Here is a 14,509-nt window from a genome sequence, read left to right as displayed (position 1 = left end):
TCAGGGTATATAAAACCAGTTGGGACAAAATATAGATTCAAGATCTCTATTGTCACCATACTCAGGTATGACGAAATTGTAATAATATATAATTTAGACAGACAGACAGACAGACAGATACATACATACTATATATGGTATAAATACTAGAGCATGTGATGAGTGTGGACATATGAATGAATGAAAACTACCTACCAACTTAAATACCCGCAAAAAATCATCAAACTTCATTTATATACAAGATCCTGAACTGATTGCAACCAGTTCTGAGTCCCTGGAATGAATCAACTGTCAAAAATCAGTGCATCTTCAAAACAAGATACTTAAAAAAAAAAAAAAAAAAATCAAGGCGACCGACTGCTCTTTGTTAACAATCCACTTCCTCTACTGAGATAAAAAAAGAAACCTAGACTTCCTCATTTGTGTTGAAGATGCTTCAAAGTTGTAGCAATTTCAGCCACACTCAGAAATACAGAACTTCCAATAAAGTTTGAAAAAACAAATTCCAGAAGAAAAAGATGTTGCAATTGCGGTTGCTTCTTCTGCAAAAAGTTGCCAACTCTTTTTTTTCAGTGCCAAATACAGATCAGATTTACCGTCTGTGTCTCTATTGGATGGATTAAAAATTGAAATATGCATTTTAACATAACTATATAAGACCAATGTGCGTCACTAGTTTGATCAGATATACATCTTCCGTCCACGCTGTGTCATTTGACCCATAACTTGTTCACAAGGCTCAAAAGTAGATGTTGATCTCTGGCAGAACTACTGTACACTCGTAACACACTGCACCTACACTTGGGTTTAAATATAGCCGTGAACAGCTCGTGACATCTTTACTCAAAATCCGTCCACACTCAGCACTTCTAAAACTGAAGACGCCCATTCTCTATATCAAACCTAAAGCACACACTTTTTCAGGATGAGTGCATTTGGCAATAGTCCCTCCATATATCAGAGGGTACTTGGCATCAAAATCCATTAGCTTAAAACCATTTGCTTTCACACAAGAGCCAAGTCTAATAGAATGAGTCATTTTCTGCCTAAATGTGCCAATAATATTTAGAATATTTTTTAAAGAACTCAACAGAACATTGATTACGCACATTCATAAATAAGATTTGTTGAAGGACCTGGAAAACCTGAAATGAACTACAAAATAATTATATTATACAGTATATTAGCAGTTAATTCTGAAAGAAATGTGACAGCTTCATATTTATTTTCATAGTTTGTAGTTTATTACAGGCAGGGGAAGGGGTTAAATACATTCTCGTTGTGGGGCAGGAAAGGAAGGGAAGCAAACCAGGTTAACATGGACAAGACAGAGTTGACTTATTTCTCTTTCAGTATAGACCAATTTGTAAATCTGCCAATAATTTGAATAAATAACTTTTCTCAAATGAAATATTTTCTTCTCATATATATCAATACTGGTATCTTTTAACATAGTCATTATCTCCTTATTGTTATATAGTTATTTTCTACATGACTATTGGAATTCATATTTTCTTAGACATCTGCATAAATAATTACACATAGAAGATGGTGCTGTACACATTATGGTGGTAAGTATTATAGTGCTGTCTTTCAGCAGTGTTAAGTGTTATATGACCGGCTTCAAGCTAAGCTACTGAACGTAGGAAATGCCCGACCCAGCCTGAGTGTATCTATGGAGAGACGACTGGGACCGGCTTGATGGTTAGTGTCGGGCTGTAAACTGGTTGGAGTGGTCTGCTGTGAGTAACCACAGCACATCCTACTCCAAATAGAGACTGTGCGGATCGGAATGGTGACTCCAGGCTCGACTGCACCAAGAGTCACTGTGAGGCTGTCACTCGGCAGCAAGTCACACCACCACTATGAAAGATTTGTAAAAAAAAAACTAAAACAAATTTTAAAAAAGAGCATATTGTCACCATGCCATGGCAGAATGTCACATATCTTTCCACTCAGACAGAAAAAAAGCTGAAATATATTTACTCCTTACATTTGGGAAAGTCTTATAAAAAGTTCCCCCACACTGTCCCAAAAATGAGATAAAAACCACTGACATCAAACCAATCTGCTGAAAGCGCAATAAGGATAATAATACCATCAAATACAGCAAGAAAAGTGATAAAAACAGTAACAGTAATAAATAATGCAAAACCTTGAGCCACCTGTTTACACCCAGAGTGATATGGAAGATTGTACACCACATACAGTGTTTAGAATTGGCATATTCACCTCAAAGATGTTTGAGATGAACCAGATTAAAGGGAAGCAAACACCTTTATATCCAAGATGACGGAGAGCACCTTGAGAACAAGAGATATATCCCGGGAAACGTTTTAGGATACACAGTTTGGTCCCGTCTGCTGACCATGGGCCTTTAAGAAAAAGATGTTTAGAGCTTATTTGCTGTGACTTAATGACAAAACCTATTTTATACCAGCCATGCTACTCTGAAATGCGTAAAGCATGCAGACCCTGACATCGGTACATTGCTAAGAGTGCTTCAAAGATATAAAGGTACAGTAGTTATGAGGCGAGGACTGTTAGCAAGTTCCTTATTGGTTCAGACGTCGTGTTTTCAAAATCAAAGCCATGGCAGTGTTTTCAGGTCAGGATGACATCTCTTCGGTGGTGCTGCTGTGTAACAGTCTACATGGGAACCATCAGTGTGGCAATGGGAGGAGATAATGTACTTAGCTTGTGTTTAAATAAAGCAATATTCATATACATATACAAAATTACATCTCATAAATACATTTGGCAATACGATGTATTCATTTTTTTTTGGCAAAGGGGGTAAATTGAGCAATATGATGTGTGCAAGAGTACACAAATGTCAATCTAAGTGGCTTAGTGACAATTTCTCCTCAAAAAAAAAAAAAGTCATGCACTATAAAGAGTAACCAAAAGACTCATAAACATCCATAGGCGTCTGTAATAACTTTGTCACAATCACTGAAACTTTTTAAGACACATGAATTCTCACCAATGTAACACACTTACTCGCTTTCTCAAACTGTAAAATTCTTTACAGACCTGAGGAACATTTCATAATGTCTTTTCACCTCTACTTATTGACAATGTCCATTTTTCACATTCCTGATTAAAAAATTAAAAAAATTTAAACAAAACGAAATCAAAACTGGACAAATTTTCCGTAGCTGCTGAGGGAGCAGGAAGTTGTACAGTACATCAATCCCGATGATGTGCCTATGCTAACCTATTCTACAGTGTTAGTTTTATTTTTGAATCCCTGCTCAGGTAACTTTTTCTCCCTTTGATTTTCTTAAGTCAGGGAAGTGATGTAACGCTGACGTGTCCCTACTTGGGTGAGACAGCATTGTTTTGGAATGGCATGGTGAAGCTACAGTTATTTATATTCACCCAAAAGCAGCACAGCCCCCTGGCATGCAGAGAGAGGTATCTTTTTTTTCCTTAGTCATTGCAATAGTGTGAAAATGCTATAAACAGCCTTCAAAGGGAGTTTGTGGGTTGATATAGTCAAGTTCTGTCATTGAATCTCTGATAAGTGACTGCATTCTTTTGCATGCATGTACTGTGATATGTTTTCGAATTTGGATGACTGCACTTAGAAGCACACTACACCATAGATGACAGTGTGTTCTCTTCGGGGCAGTGGCAAGGGGGGGATGTTCGTAGCGAGTCTATGGCTGGCAAGACGCCCTCGCCAGGGGAAAGGTCGTTGAGCTCCTCAGACGAGGAGAGAGGGAAGGAGGGCGACAAAGAGATGCCTGAAGAGGGATCAGCAGAACCAGCGAAAGTGCGTGGAGGTTTGGGGACTAGGTTCGGCTCCAGTGTTGCTCTGGCCAGAAGTTGTTTGTCGTCAAACTGCTGTCCATCGCCCTGCCCAAAGGAGCCTCGGCCTGACTCTGACTCCCCGTCGGACAACTCCAGAGGCGGTGAGCTGCTGCCGTCCAGTCTGAATAGAGAGTCTAAGTACTGGGCGAACTCCAGCACTGCCTGGCTGGGGTTTCCATTGGATAGTTGGTTCGCAGGAGTAGAAGCTGCCGGTCTGGTGTCTGCACTTAATTGTTTCTTTGCCATCTCCAGCTCCCAGTCTTCCATTTCTCCATCCACTGGTCTAGAACCAATCTGAGGGCTGAGGGGAGTGTTGGGAGTGCTGCCTGGGCTGTAAACACCAGGAATCTGTTGGTGATCTTCATCAGGAAGCATTGTTGGGTTGGCGTTGAGCTCTGGCTTGAAAGGCTGAGCCAAAGCGCTCTGGTTTAGCAGAGTTGGAGAATGGTGTCCACCGTAGCGAGGTGTGACGGGAGACAGCCCCATTGGGTAATCCGAGGTGGATCTGGATTCCAGTGGGGTAAAGAAGGGCCCAACCTCGCCCATATGCTCTGGGGTGTCCTGGCAGAGGCAGTCAGCGGCCAGTAACTCAGTGCGGGAGCTGAGAGACGGGTTCTCCTCCGGAATCGGAGCATCCAAAGGGAACGGGAGGCAACTCAGCATTGGCGAACCCCTTAGCGCAGCTGAGGAGCGTCGAGAATCCAAGCTGTAGAGGGATTCGGCGTCTGAGAGACTCTCCATGACAGCCAGCGGCGCTTTTCGGTCCCTCAGCTCCACTGTCAGCCGCTCCCGAGCTCCACGCAGCACTACAGGCACTGGGGGAGGTGGGCACTCAGAGAAACCATCCAGAGATATTTCAGACTGGGCACATGAACTAGAGGAGAGGAGAAGAATGGGTTGGAGAGTGGTGGCAGGGAGAGGAGGGGAGAGGGGATCCGAAACACAAGACACATGAAAATATGGGTCAAAACAACTTACAGAGGGTTAAAAAAGGGAAAAACGGGAAAGGTTAAGTATTGAAACCACATCTAGATTCTACAGACGAGGTAACACCAGTTTAACATTACATAGATGGAAGAAAGGGAGAGACTGGGAGTTTAACCGAGTGCACATCTGCTCTTGTGATAGCATCCACTACAGGTGAAAAAAGATCGTAAATCAAACACTAGCAGGAGTTCACACTGACTTTGGACAGGGACTAAACCAGAGAGGGCGAGGTGGGAACTGAATACTACCATACGTCGCAACTGCTCTGTGGTCACACAGCGTGCATGCATGCATGAGAGAAGGGAGCACATTATGCAAAATTAGTAATAGCATGCTTTGCTTACCGTAACATTGGTTTCTGTCTTGTTTTTTTTTAAACCAAACGAACAGACAGAAAACGATGGTTTTGAGAAAACAATAAAGTAGCAGTTAGTAGCAGTAGTATTGTTTAGTGCTGGCTAAAAATTAGACAAGTCCCCATGATTAGCCCTACAGTTTAGGAAGAGGTTTCCTCCAATGTGTTTTAAGTTCAAGGGGAAACTAAATATACAAAGGATCAAACAAAATGTTTCATATATTCTTTTAAGCGCCAAGACACCCACAGGGTTTCCTGCTGTACTAACCGAACACTACTGTTCCTGCGGTGGTGGGCTGTAGGCGTCGGCTGCTGACAATTCGTCGATGCCTCCATGAATATCGTCTCTGGATTCAAGTCCACTTCTGTGGGGCTCACCATGATCTTGGCTGCCGACAGCAAAGCCGTTTTCCCTTTGTTGTAGTTCTCCAGCACCTGTCGTAAGCACAAAGGTACACACAGACACATGACTTCATAGAAACGGGTACGAGGAGAGTAAGACAGCTTGGAGGAAGTATAATGGTGTTGGGAATAAACATCAATAGAATAGTTGTTAGATACAGAAAGATGTGAAAGCTCAATTCTAAGTGGATAAAAATCTCCTCATCCAAATTTTGGAACTTAACATTGTGTTACACCAAAAGGACAAAAGGCATTAAAGAAACTTTTTTAAACAATTAACCCCATTAACTTAATTTCAATATTTTTATAGTTTGTTCTCAAAAAGCAACATACAAGATTCAGAATTATATATTGTGAGACTTATATTAAAGTATTCTTTAAAAAACAGAAGGTGTAGAAAAATCTAAATATCAATATATAATTCACTAATAGTTTAGGAAACAAGTCTTTATCCATAGAAACATGTCATTTATCTGCTACATGTTCAATAAATGCAAGAAAGAGAAGGTATAGTTAAATATTAGCTCACACTTAGTTAAATGACTGTTTTCAATTACATTTTTCAAGAGAACCACAACCTCTATATTTAACAGCAGCTATGATTACATCTATTATTATAGTGTAAAGAAGCACAGTGTAGTTCACATAAATGTAAGTGCGATCTAAAGGTGAGCTTACACCTACTTCAGCTGACATTAAACACCCACAATGGAGCAAGAACTACGCAAGACCTACAGTATGATACATAAACCCGACCAGAGCTGTATATGCAACTTCAATAACATTCAAGAAAAAACATTATGAAATCACCCGCAAAGCAACTGTGTTGTGTTAATGGTTAAAAATGTGAGAAAACACAAAACTGCAAATCACATCAGCACACAGTTACATGTATTTGGTTAAATTTGGTTAACTTTAATGAAGTGGACACACATTGATGCATAAAAGCCAGCGGAACAAGAAAACACATAAAACAACATATTAAAAAGGACATGACAATGGAACACAACATGGCAGAACTGAATGTAAACAATGTCATTATAAAAATATGGCATTAAATAAACATGTTTATCATGTCTGGGTTATGCTGATGGTTATGGCTCACAAATGAGAACATGACAGTGTTACATGGGTGAGTGTGATACGCGGACACGTTGCTGCAGTTGATTAACTACAGCACGTCTTTGGTATAAATAAATACCAAACATATCGCCTACAGTTGTAGACAGAACAATCAACAATTTATCACAGAAATACTAATCAGAACAAAATGAACCATGAGACTGCAGACTCATGAATTGAAGTTTATACATGCAGCTTATACTTGGAGTTTTGCATTATTCAATAATGTATCCCCTGTAGCCATAGATCCATATGACACATGAGAACATTATGACAAGGCACAATGAAATGAACAGTAGAGAACTTAAAACTATATTTCCAGTTTTCTGAGCCCGACTAAAAACAGCTCTCCACTGAGCCGAGTCCAGAATTAGAGGAAATTAGAAATCTGAAATTTGTCAGACTCGGTGAGCAGCAATTTTGCAGAGTAATGGAGCAGCTTTCAGCGCACTCCATATTTACACATTTGTGCCCCCGTGTTACTCCATCTGCTGATGGTGAGTAATTGGAAATTGCTTGAAGGGATTATAATTGAGGAAAAGCTGAATATGTGCTTTGAAATAGGAAAAAGGGGAATTAAATTTAGTGGGAAGAGCTGCTGCTGCTGCTGACGAACCATGCCAAGACAGAAAGAAAGAGCAGTTAATGTGGAAGAAATGAGGTTACCATGGAAACTTTGCGAATACAAAGAAAACTTGTTAGCTCGAGGAACGGGGGTTAGCAAGTTCGCGCAACTACACTTGACCAAATGTACTGTAGCTATGAGAGGAAAAGAATGAAAGGATGAATTAAGGGAAGCTGGATAGAGAATCTCATTAACAGGAGAAAAGGAAGTAGGTGGGTTGCCGGGCTGGACAAGGATATTTTTAAACCATTTGGATTAAAGAGATTTAATTTTTTGTGCTTTTAATACACCATTAACCTGTGACGCATCCCTGGAACTATTTACGGATGTCATTCACCTCCTCTTTGATGAATTTGCAATTGTTAGCGTCAGTCTTCTGAGGCCTTTCTCCAGAGACTGACACCAAATCCTGAGTTTTACATAAAGCTAAACGTTTCGACTGTTAAACTTTACGACCATGGCATCACCTCATTTAACCTCACCACTTACACAAAGTATAAACAGTGGCAGTGAACATTTTCAAGTATGAGTGAATCATGCCTATAACAGACATTTAAACTAATAACTGTGTAATGCATCGTGGCTAATGAAGGTAAGGTCTAATACTGAGTGTCATTGAGTCTACACAACAGAATCAGAAGAATAGTTGGGCACTTGTAAACTACAGAGCTCCTCTTTTTGCAGAGAGCTGTGGGATGTTATCTTGAGAGGAGCAGAGTTAGACTCAAATAGGATTTCAGAAGGGGAGGGAACAGGCACATCCACACAGGGGTGAGACTCGGTTGGGTTTGATTGGGTCTGTGGTGGAATGGATGAATCATCTCCAGTTGAAAGTGCTTCCGAGTGGGAGTCACAGGGACTGCTAGAAAGTGGGGGAACAGACACTGAGCATGGCTGTGAGGCAGAGGTAGAGTCTGACAGAGGAGGAGGAGGAACAGTGGAATCTGCATTTAAATATGGGGTAAGAGCAGCGGCGATGTGAGAGATGGAGGTGGCCTCAGTCTCTATGAGGGAGGTAGTGCAGGACTGGTCTTTGTGGTTGGGAGAGGAAGACTCAGAGGGAAGAAGACTAGAGTTTAATTCTGTTTGCGAGGGTATGAACACTGTGGTACTGCAGGTAGGTTGATTGACATCCAGTTCCTCTGGTTCTGAGTTTTCCTGCTCAGACAGGGGACAAAAGGGTTCCAGTACCTGCAGAAACACCAGAGGTATCACACTACAGACTAGGCACAGCAGACACAAACACACACACACACACACAGTGCACACAGGGCACACAGGGAGGGGAAAAACTTCAACTCTGCAGCCACAAGAGAGTGCAGTCCCCACAGCGGATCCGTCACATGCAAACGCAGAAATAGCCTGTTATCAAATCACATATTTAATGTTCATGAAGAATAGTGCTCATAAATACCAGAGGAGACCGAGAAACCAACCAGGAGTGACCAGATCCCATGCAGTGTAGAGAAAACAAACTAAATGTGTTAAGTTGTAGGTTCAGGATCACATGCATCAATCGTCCAAAATGCCACAAAAAGAATTTGTGATTCATCAACTAAGGGGAATAACACTGTATAACATTTTAAACTTGTTTGTTTGTTTGCCTTAGTACAATGAAATACATCACTCTTTTTGATTTTTAGAAAGTTCATTCATGATCGGACTTTTCTTTTTAGAATATAGGACTAGATGGTGAATATCCCTTGTACGTTTGAAGCTCTTCTGCACAATTTAATGAGGAGATTTAAATACCAGACACACGTCTGTCCATTATCTGCCAACTGTGGAAAAACATAGATAGTTTTATAATATGTATATTAGCATATTGTTATATAACCACTGAATGCTGAAGGTATTTGTTTTAGAAGAATGTTTTTTTGTTTTTAAATCAAATTCAAGTTTATATGCAAAGCTGATCAGAATAAAAATCTGTCTGTGGCAATTTGATCCCAGATTATTGCACATGTTGGTATTGGTGAATTTTCAGTGTTTCACGTTGCTCTGGTTAACTGTAGCCAACTAATGTTATTTGTTGTAGGTACAGTATTTATCCCAACACAACATGGAGGAAAGTAGAGTTCATTGAAAATGACTTAATTTGTTTGTCTATGTAGAGTTTAAACAGCGTTATCCCCCTTTATGAACCATTGCTGAGGATATTTGTGAATGCATTTTTTTTTTAAGTTTAAGATCATTCAAAACACTCACTCACTCGTCATCCATCATTTCAGTCACCCGGAGTTGGAAACCAGGAATGAATTAAAAAGCCACTTCACCGCAGCTTCAAACACTCCACCACCAAATCCATGAGCACGCACACAGATAAAACAAACCTTGTTAAGGCCCTCCATCACCATGTGGGGCATGTGCTCATTAAGCATGGCTGGTGATATGATGACCTCATCGAAGGCCTTGTTGTCCCCCCACAGAGCCGAGTAGGTCGGCTCCTCCTGGCCACAGCTACAGAGAAGCAAAGAGAGAGAGACAGCCTGTCAGTCACGAGGGGAAAAAAATTGAACACACATGTCGACTTAGCAACAGCCTCCCTCAGTTACAACACAGAACATGGGGGAGGGGAATAATTCAAGATTTCACAATGAGTGGGATACCTTGTGCAGGATTTTACAAATTAGCTTATTTTAGAAAAACAGAATATATACCATACATATATATAAACTATAGAAGGACTCAAAGGACAGTCCAAAAAACAGGAAGAAAGGCATCAATCTCATGTGAGAACTTCTCTTTCACACTTTAGTCTGTGTACCTGTCCCTCGGAATCTGTTACGTGTGAGACTGACCTTTGAGTGTGTGCACGTGCACTCCTGTTACCGCCATAGATATAATGAATTATGTGAGAAACACAGTGTAAAGATGTAAAGTGTATGCTCTGTAAAAAGACAAGCTTCAAGCACCAATTACCCGTAACCAATCGCACTTGTGGAATCTGCGGGAAAAAAAATCGGAACCGCAAAAGTACAGAACAACATTTTGGGATTTGATTGCTATAAACTACCCACAGCTTTCCAATCTATTTTCTCACCATGTCTCTGGGGGATGATTGTGCACTACATGGATGACTCTGCCAGGAGGGTAGAGGGGTGTGGAGGCTGAGAGGGCAATGCTGAGGTCACTGGGGTGGAGCCACAGGCGACTGCTGGGGGGCGCCGCCGCAGGCTGAGACTGAGGATCATCATCCTCCAGTGGAAGCTCGGATTTCGGGATGCATTTAGTGCCTCCCGCAATGATCCTCCACTGTTGCAAAGAAAATGCAGTATATAAGATCATGACACATCTGAATCTATAGTTATCATCTGTATATTTAATGTATGGCAAGAGCCAGGAGTAAACAAAATGATGTGTATCTACAGAAAAGATAACTGCAGTGTTGTTAGAGGTTGAGGAAGCTTGTTGTTTATAAACTTGGACGATGCAACAGAAGCTCGATGTTCTGTTTTTTTTATGTTGATAGTTGAGAATGCAAATGTGTTATCAATTTTATCACTATTTATTTTTAGGATTTGAACAGATCTGTTTTGGATGATAAGGAATTCCCTCATATTATTGCATTATAACGCAGATTGATAATGGCAACACAATCCTTTCTTTTTATTTTTCATGCTTTTGTAAAACCACAAGTCTCCAACTGTCATCTTATCTACAGTACCAAGAGTTTAATTCACCTTTGGTTTGTTACTCTTCTGTAAGACTTCCAGAAGGTGGCGTCGGAAACCCTCCAGCTGAGAAAGGCCAAGCCTACGAGAGACAAGACCAGATACTTTTACTGTGGCAAAGCAGCAGTGAAGTGAAGTTTATCACAGAATACTGGATGAAGTAGAGGCGTTACCTTGGTACCAGGTCTTTTCCTAAAACCACAGATGTTACAAACTCTTTGGAGTACTCCATGGCCTCTTCGCTGAGAAAATAATAACAAAGAAACTGATCAAACGTGAACATTACAAGTGGGTGAAAGTCAAAGGTAACACACATTTCCAAAGGACATCAAATAGACATTTTTATAAATTCAAAGAGCTTAAAACATAAATAAGCTGAAACCAAGAATCATATCTGATAGACTATACACTACACTGAATTTTGAAAGGATATCAAACTATGCCCTTGTAAAAAACTGGACCAATGCTTCTTATTAGATTATGTACAAGTTCACCAACAAATGAAAACTCAATTTCTATCACGTGAGTGGATGATGAAAACAAGTGTGATCTCACAGACGCAAAGGAGAAAAGCCAGTTCAATTATTCCTACTTTTTGAAAAGGACAAAAAAAAAACGGAGAGAGGTTCAAAGCATCTCACATTTGCTTTTATCCTTGCTAGGACTTGGTATTACATTCGACTTGAGTTATCTGATCACAAGTGGTTAGTACTCAGACCACATTCAAATAAAGGAAGTCAACTTCTCAGCTGACTTCCTCTGACTCGCTATTTTCATCATGAATCAAATGTATTTTTAAAAATGGGTAAAATCTTTCTTCATGGAGACTCGGGAGAAAAAAAGCTTAATTTGGGCTTTGTGAACATTAATGACAAACATGTATTTGAATATAGAGCGGGGAAATGAGATCCGATCACAAGGAGTCACAAGAGACACATTCATGATCCATTTTTATGCAAGATAAACTTAACACCGTCCACATATGATCAGATCTGCCAGTCTGAATGTTAATACCATGTCTGAACAAGGCCAAAGTTGTGTCTGTGCACAAGTAAAGAACTGTAAACAAGATGCAAAGATCCCATTGAGCAATGTTAGCATAACTGAACAGCTCAGTGGAGGAATGCAAAGACTAATTAGGGAAATTCATATGGCCTTCAGTGGAGCAATTAATACACATTTGACGCCAGAGCATACCTTCAAATCACAGCATACAATGTGCATCTATTGTAGCTAGTGTTTGCCTCTAAGGAGGGTTCTTTTCAGCTTAGTGCTACTAGTACATTCAGGTGAAAGGATGCTACTTATGAATCATCTGATAACGATCAGAGACATTACACACCTTTGGGATAAACTTGACAACAGTATTTGTACAAAGATTAAACTTCTTCACTTATGTACTCTACAAAGAAGAAGATTGCTGATAACTTAAAAGTTTGAAAAAGGGTTAGGAGATTGGCTTCGGGGCTCCTTGCCATAGATTTTACAATCTACTGCATTAATGAAAAACCATTCTTTTAAAACACATTCATTTAGTGTTTTACGATAGTGGTGGAGAGTGAGTGCTGTTTAATATTCCAATCCCTTGTGTCCTGTATAGAAGCATGAGGCATCTAAATATATTATGCTTCTGCACTCATTTTCTCTGTCACCTGTTTATCTTCTAACAAATGTCTGAAAAATTACCTTGTCTTGATTTCAATGAAACCGCAAAAGTGCACTGCAGCAGTTGGTACAGACTCTCAGCATGACTTGAATAGCAAACACAGTTAACACTGCAGACAGCTGTACTGTAGAGTATTGGATATCAATCCAGTGAAGTCAGACAAAATGTTAATGAACTCAACCACTGGACCATAAATGAACTAATCTATTGAGAGGAAAAGACAAATGAAAGTGCAAAACACAGCTTATGGGTCCAAATGTCTTTTCGGGGTAATGCATAATTTACATCCCTTTACTTTATATTTAACACAAAAGAACTTTAGAAAACTAACTCTGTGTGACATCTAAGGATATACGATTCTCCTTTCAGATTGATGGAATGGGTAAAAAACCTCACTGCTTGGCTTTGTTATAAGATATTTATAATGGCCATGCATTTCTGAAGTAGTAAAGCACAACCAGTCAAATACTATGGTATTATAATTGGTAACACTCTGAGGTTTAGATCTGATGTTTACTGAGCAACACAGCCAGGTCTCCAGTAAAAACCTTGAGACCAGGGAATCACCTGTAAAAGTAGTCTTGTAAGAAATGATAACATTTGAGTTAAACGTGTGCTGGATATATATATAAACAAACATGGGATTCATGTGTGACAGGCTTTTAAAAACATCATGCACAACGTACTCAAACAGGATGACTGATCTTTTCTTTGATAGTCATTTGCATATTGCACAAACACACGCACACGCACACACACACACACACACACACACACACACACACAAAGACTGACTCACCTAAGAAGGCCACCGGGTGGGGAGTAAGAGTAACAGTGAAGTGTGGGGTACTCAGGTCTCAGCAGGAAGGAGAGGATAGCAGCAGTGCCTGCACCAAGAGAATGCCCGACTATCACCAGCCCATAGTGCATGGTGCCCTTGTTCTGTGAGGGACAGTCAGAGTCATTATACTCACAGTTTACACAGACTCTTGCTTTCTGTAGAATTCTTTATATGCGGTGGGGTTAGGGTTAGTGTGTGTATGGATCACTGAACTACAGTGGTGTCAATAAAAAATTCCCAGTACAAATGATAGAAAGTGTTCATCATCAACCCTGTCATTCTTTATTCAGCACAATGAGTCATGTACCAGGTCTCTTCCAAAGGCTTGTGACAAGATCATTTCCTGTTCCAGTTTCTTCTTAATGTATTCTGCTGAGTAAACCATCCCCTGAGAGAGAAAGGAAAGAAAGAGATTCAGTGGAAGGGAGGAAGGTGAGAGGGAAAGAAGCATGGACAGGAAATCTGCATTATTAATTTCTTATTCAACAATTATTCTACTATTAACATCTGAAATGACCTTTAGAGTTTAGGATACAAAGAAACTTAAAGAGGAAAATGTCAGGAGACAATGTCTCACCTTGTGGCCGAGCCAAGTTCCATGCTGTTCCTCTACAGGTAAACGTTCAGAGTCCCCCGTCAGATCAGTCAAGGCGTCCTGGAGCACACAACACAAATTTAAACAAAGTAGAAAAAGATAGCTTGAAGCAGAGAACCCAAGCGGATGAAGTGAAAAAGGGGAAATTAAGAAAGAGATTTCCCCTCAGGGTTATTTAACGTTTAGAGAGGGTTGAAAAAATGTGACCATAAAAAGCTGAAACTCACCTTTGGCGATAGTGTCCCCCTGATACTGATGACAACCTTCTTTTTCCCGTGATCCACAGCCACAAAGAATGGAGTCTCATAAACCTGCGTGGAAGATGCAGAGCTGACAGTTAACGGTTATAAAGTGAGGAAGATGTGTGAACGTGGGGAAGACGAAGAGTGGACAAGTACTAGATGGTTTCATTTGCAGCCCAGC

The 14,509-nt window shown here is 40.3% G+C and overlaps 1 protein-coding gene across 4 annotated transcripts in view; it reads right to left on the bottom strand.

The window, feature by feature from the left end:
* Positions 1–1,225: 1,225 nt before the first annotated feature.
* dagla (diacylglycerol lipase, alpha) overlaps positions 1,226–14,509 on the bottom strand; it is a 38,282-nt gene continuing 24,998 nt past the window's right edge. For 3 of the 4 annotated variants that reach the window (XM_034581625.1, XM_034581628.1, XM_034581626.1), the window contains exons 11-21: positions 14,314–14,397; positions 14,069–14,146; positions 13,799–13,879; positions 13,450–13,592; positions 11,158–11,226; positions 10,994–11,066; positions 10,354–10,565; positions 9,644–9,770; positions 5,430–5,596; positions 5,151–5,168; positions 1,226–4,693 (exon numbers count right to left, since the gene is read on the bottom strand). In XM_034581625.1, coding sequence (XP_034437516.1) covers positions 3,601–4,693; positions 5,151–5,168; positions 5,430–5,596; positions 9,644–9,770; positions 10,354–10,565; positions 10,994–11,066; positions 11,158–11,226; positions 13,450–13,592; positions 13,799–13,879; positions 14,069–14,146; positions 14,314–14,397 — 2,145 coding nt within the window. In that variant the 3' untranslated portion in view covers positions 1,226–3,600. The remainder of the gene's footprint in view (positions 4,694–5,150; positions 5,169–5,429; positions 5,597–9,643; positions 9,771–10,353; positions 10,566–10,993; positions 11,067–11,157; positions 11,227–13,449; positions 13,593–13,798; positions 13,880–14,068; positions 14,147–14,313; positions 14,398–14,509) is intronic. The other variant, XM_034581627.1, reaches the window with a different exon arrangement.

The sequence above is a fragment of the Hippoglossus hippoglossus genome, chromosome 3 (genome assembly GCF_009819705.1).
Source record: "Hippoglossus hippoglossus isolate fHipHip1 chromosome 3, fHipHip1.pri, whole genome shotgun sequence".
Lineage (NCBI taxonomy): Eukaryota > Metazoa > Chordata > Actinopteri > Pleuronectiformes > Pleuronectidae > Hippoglossus > Hippoglossus hippoglossus.
This window is presented reverse-complemented; position numbering and strand designations above follow the sequence as displayed.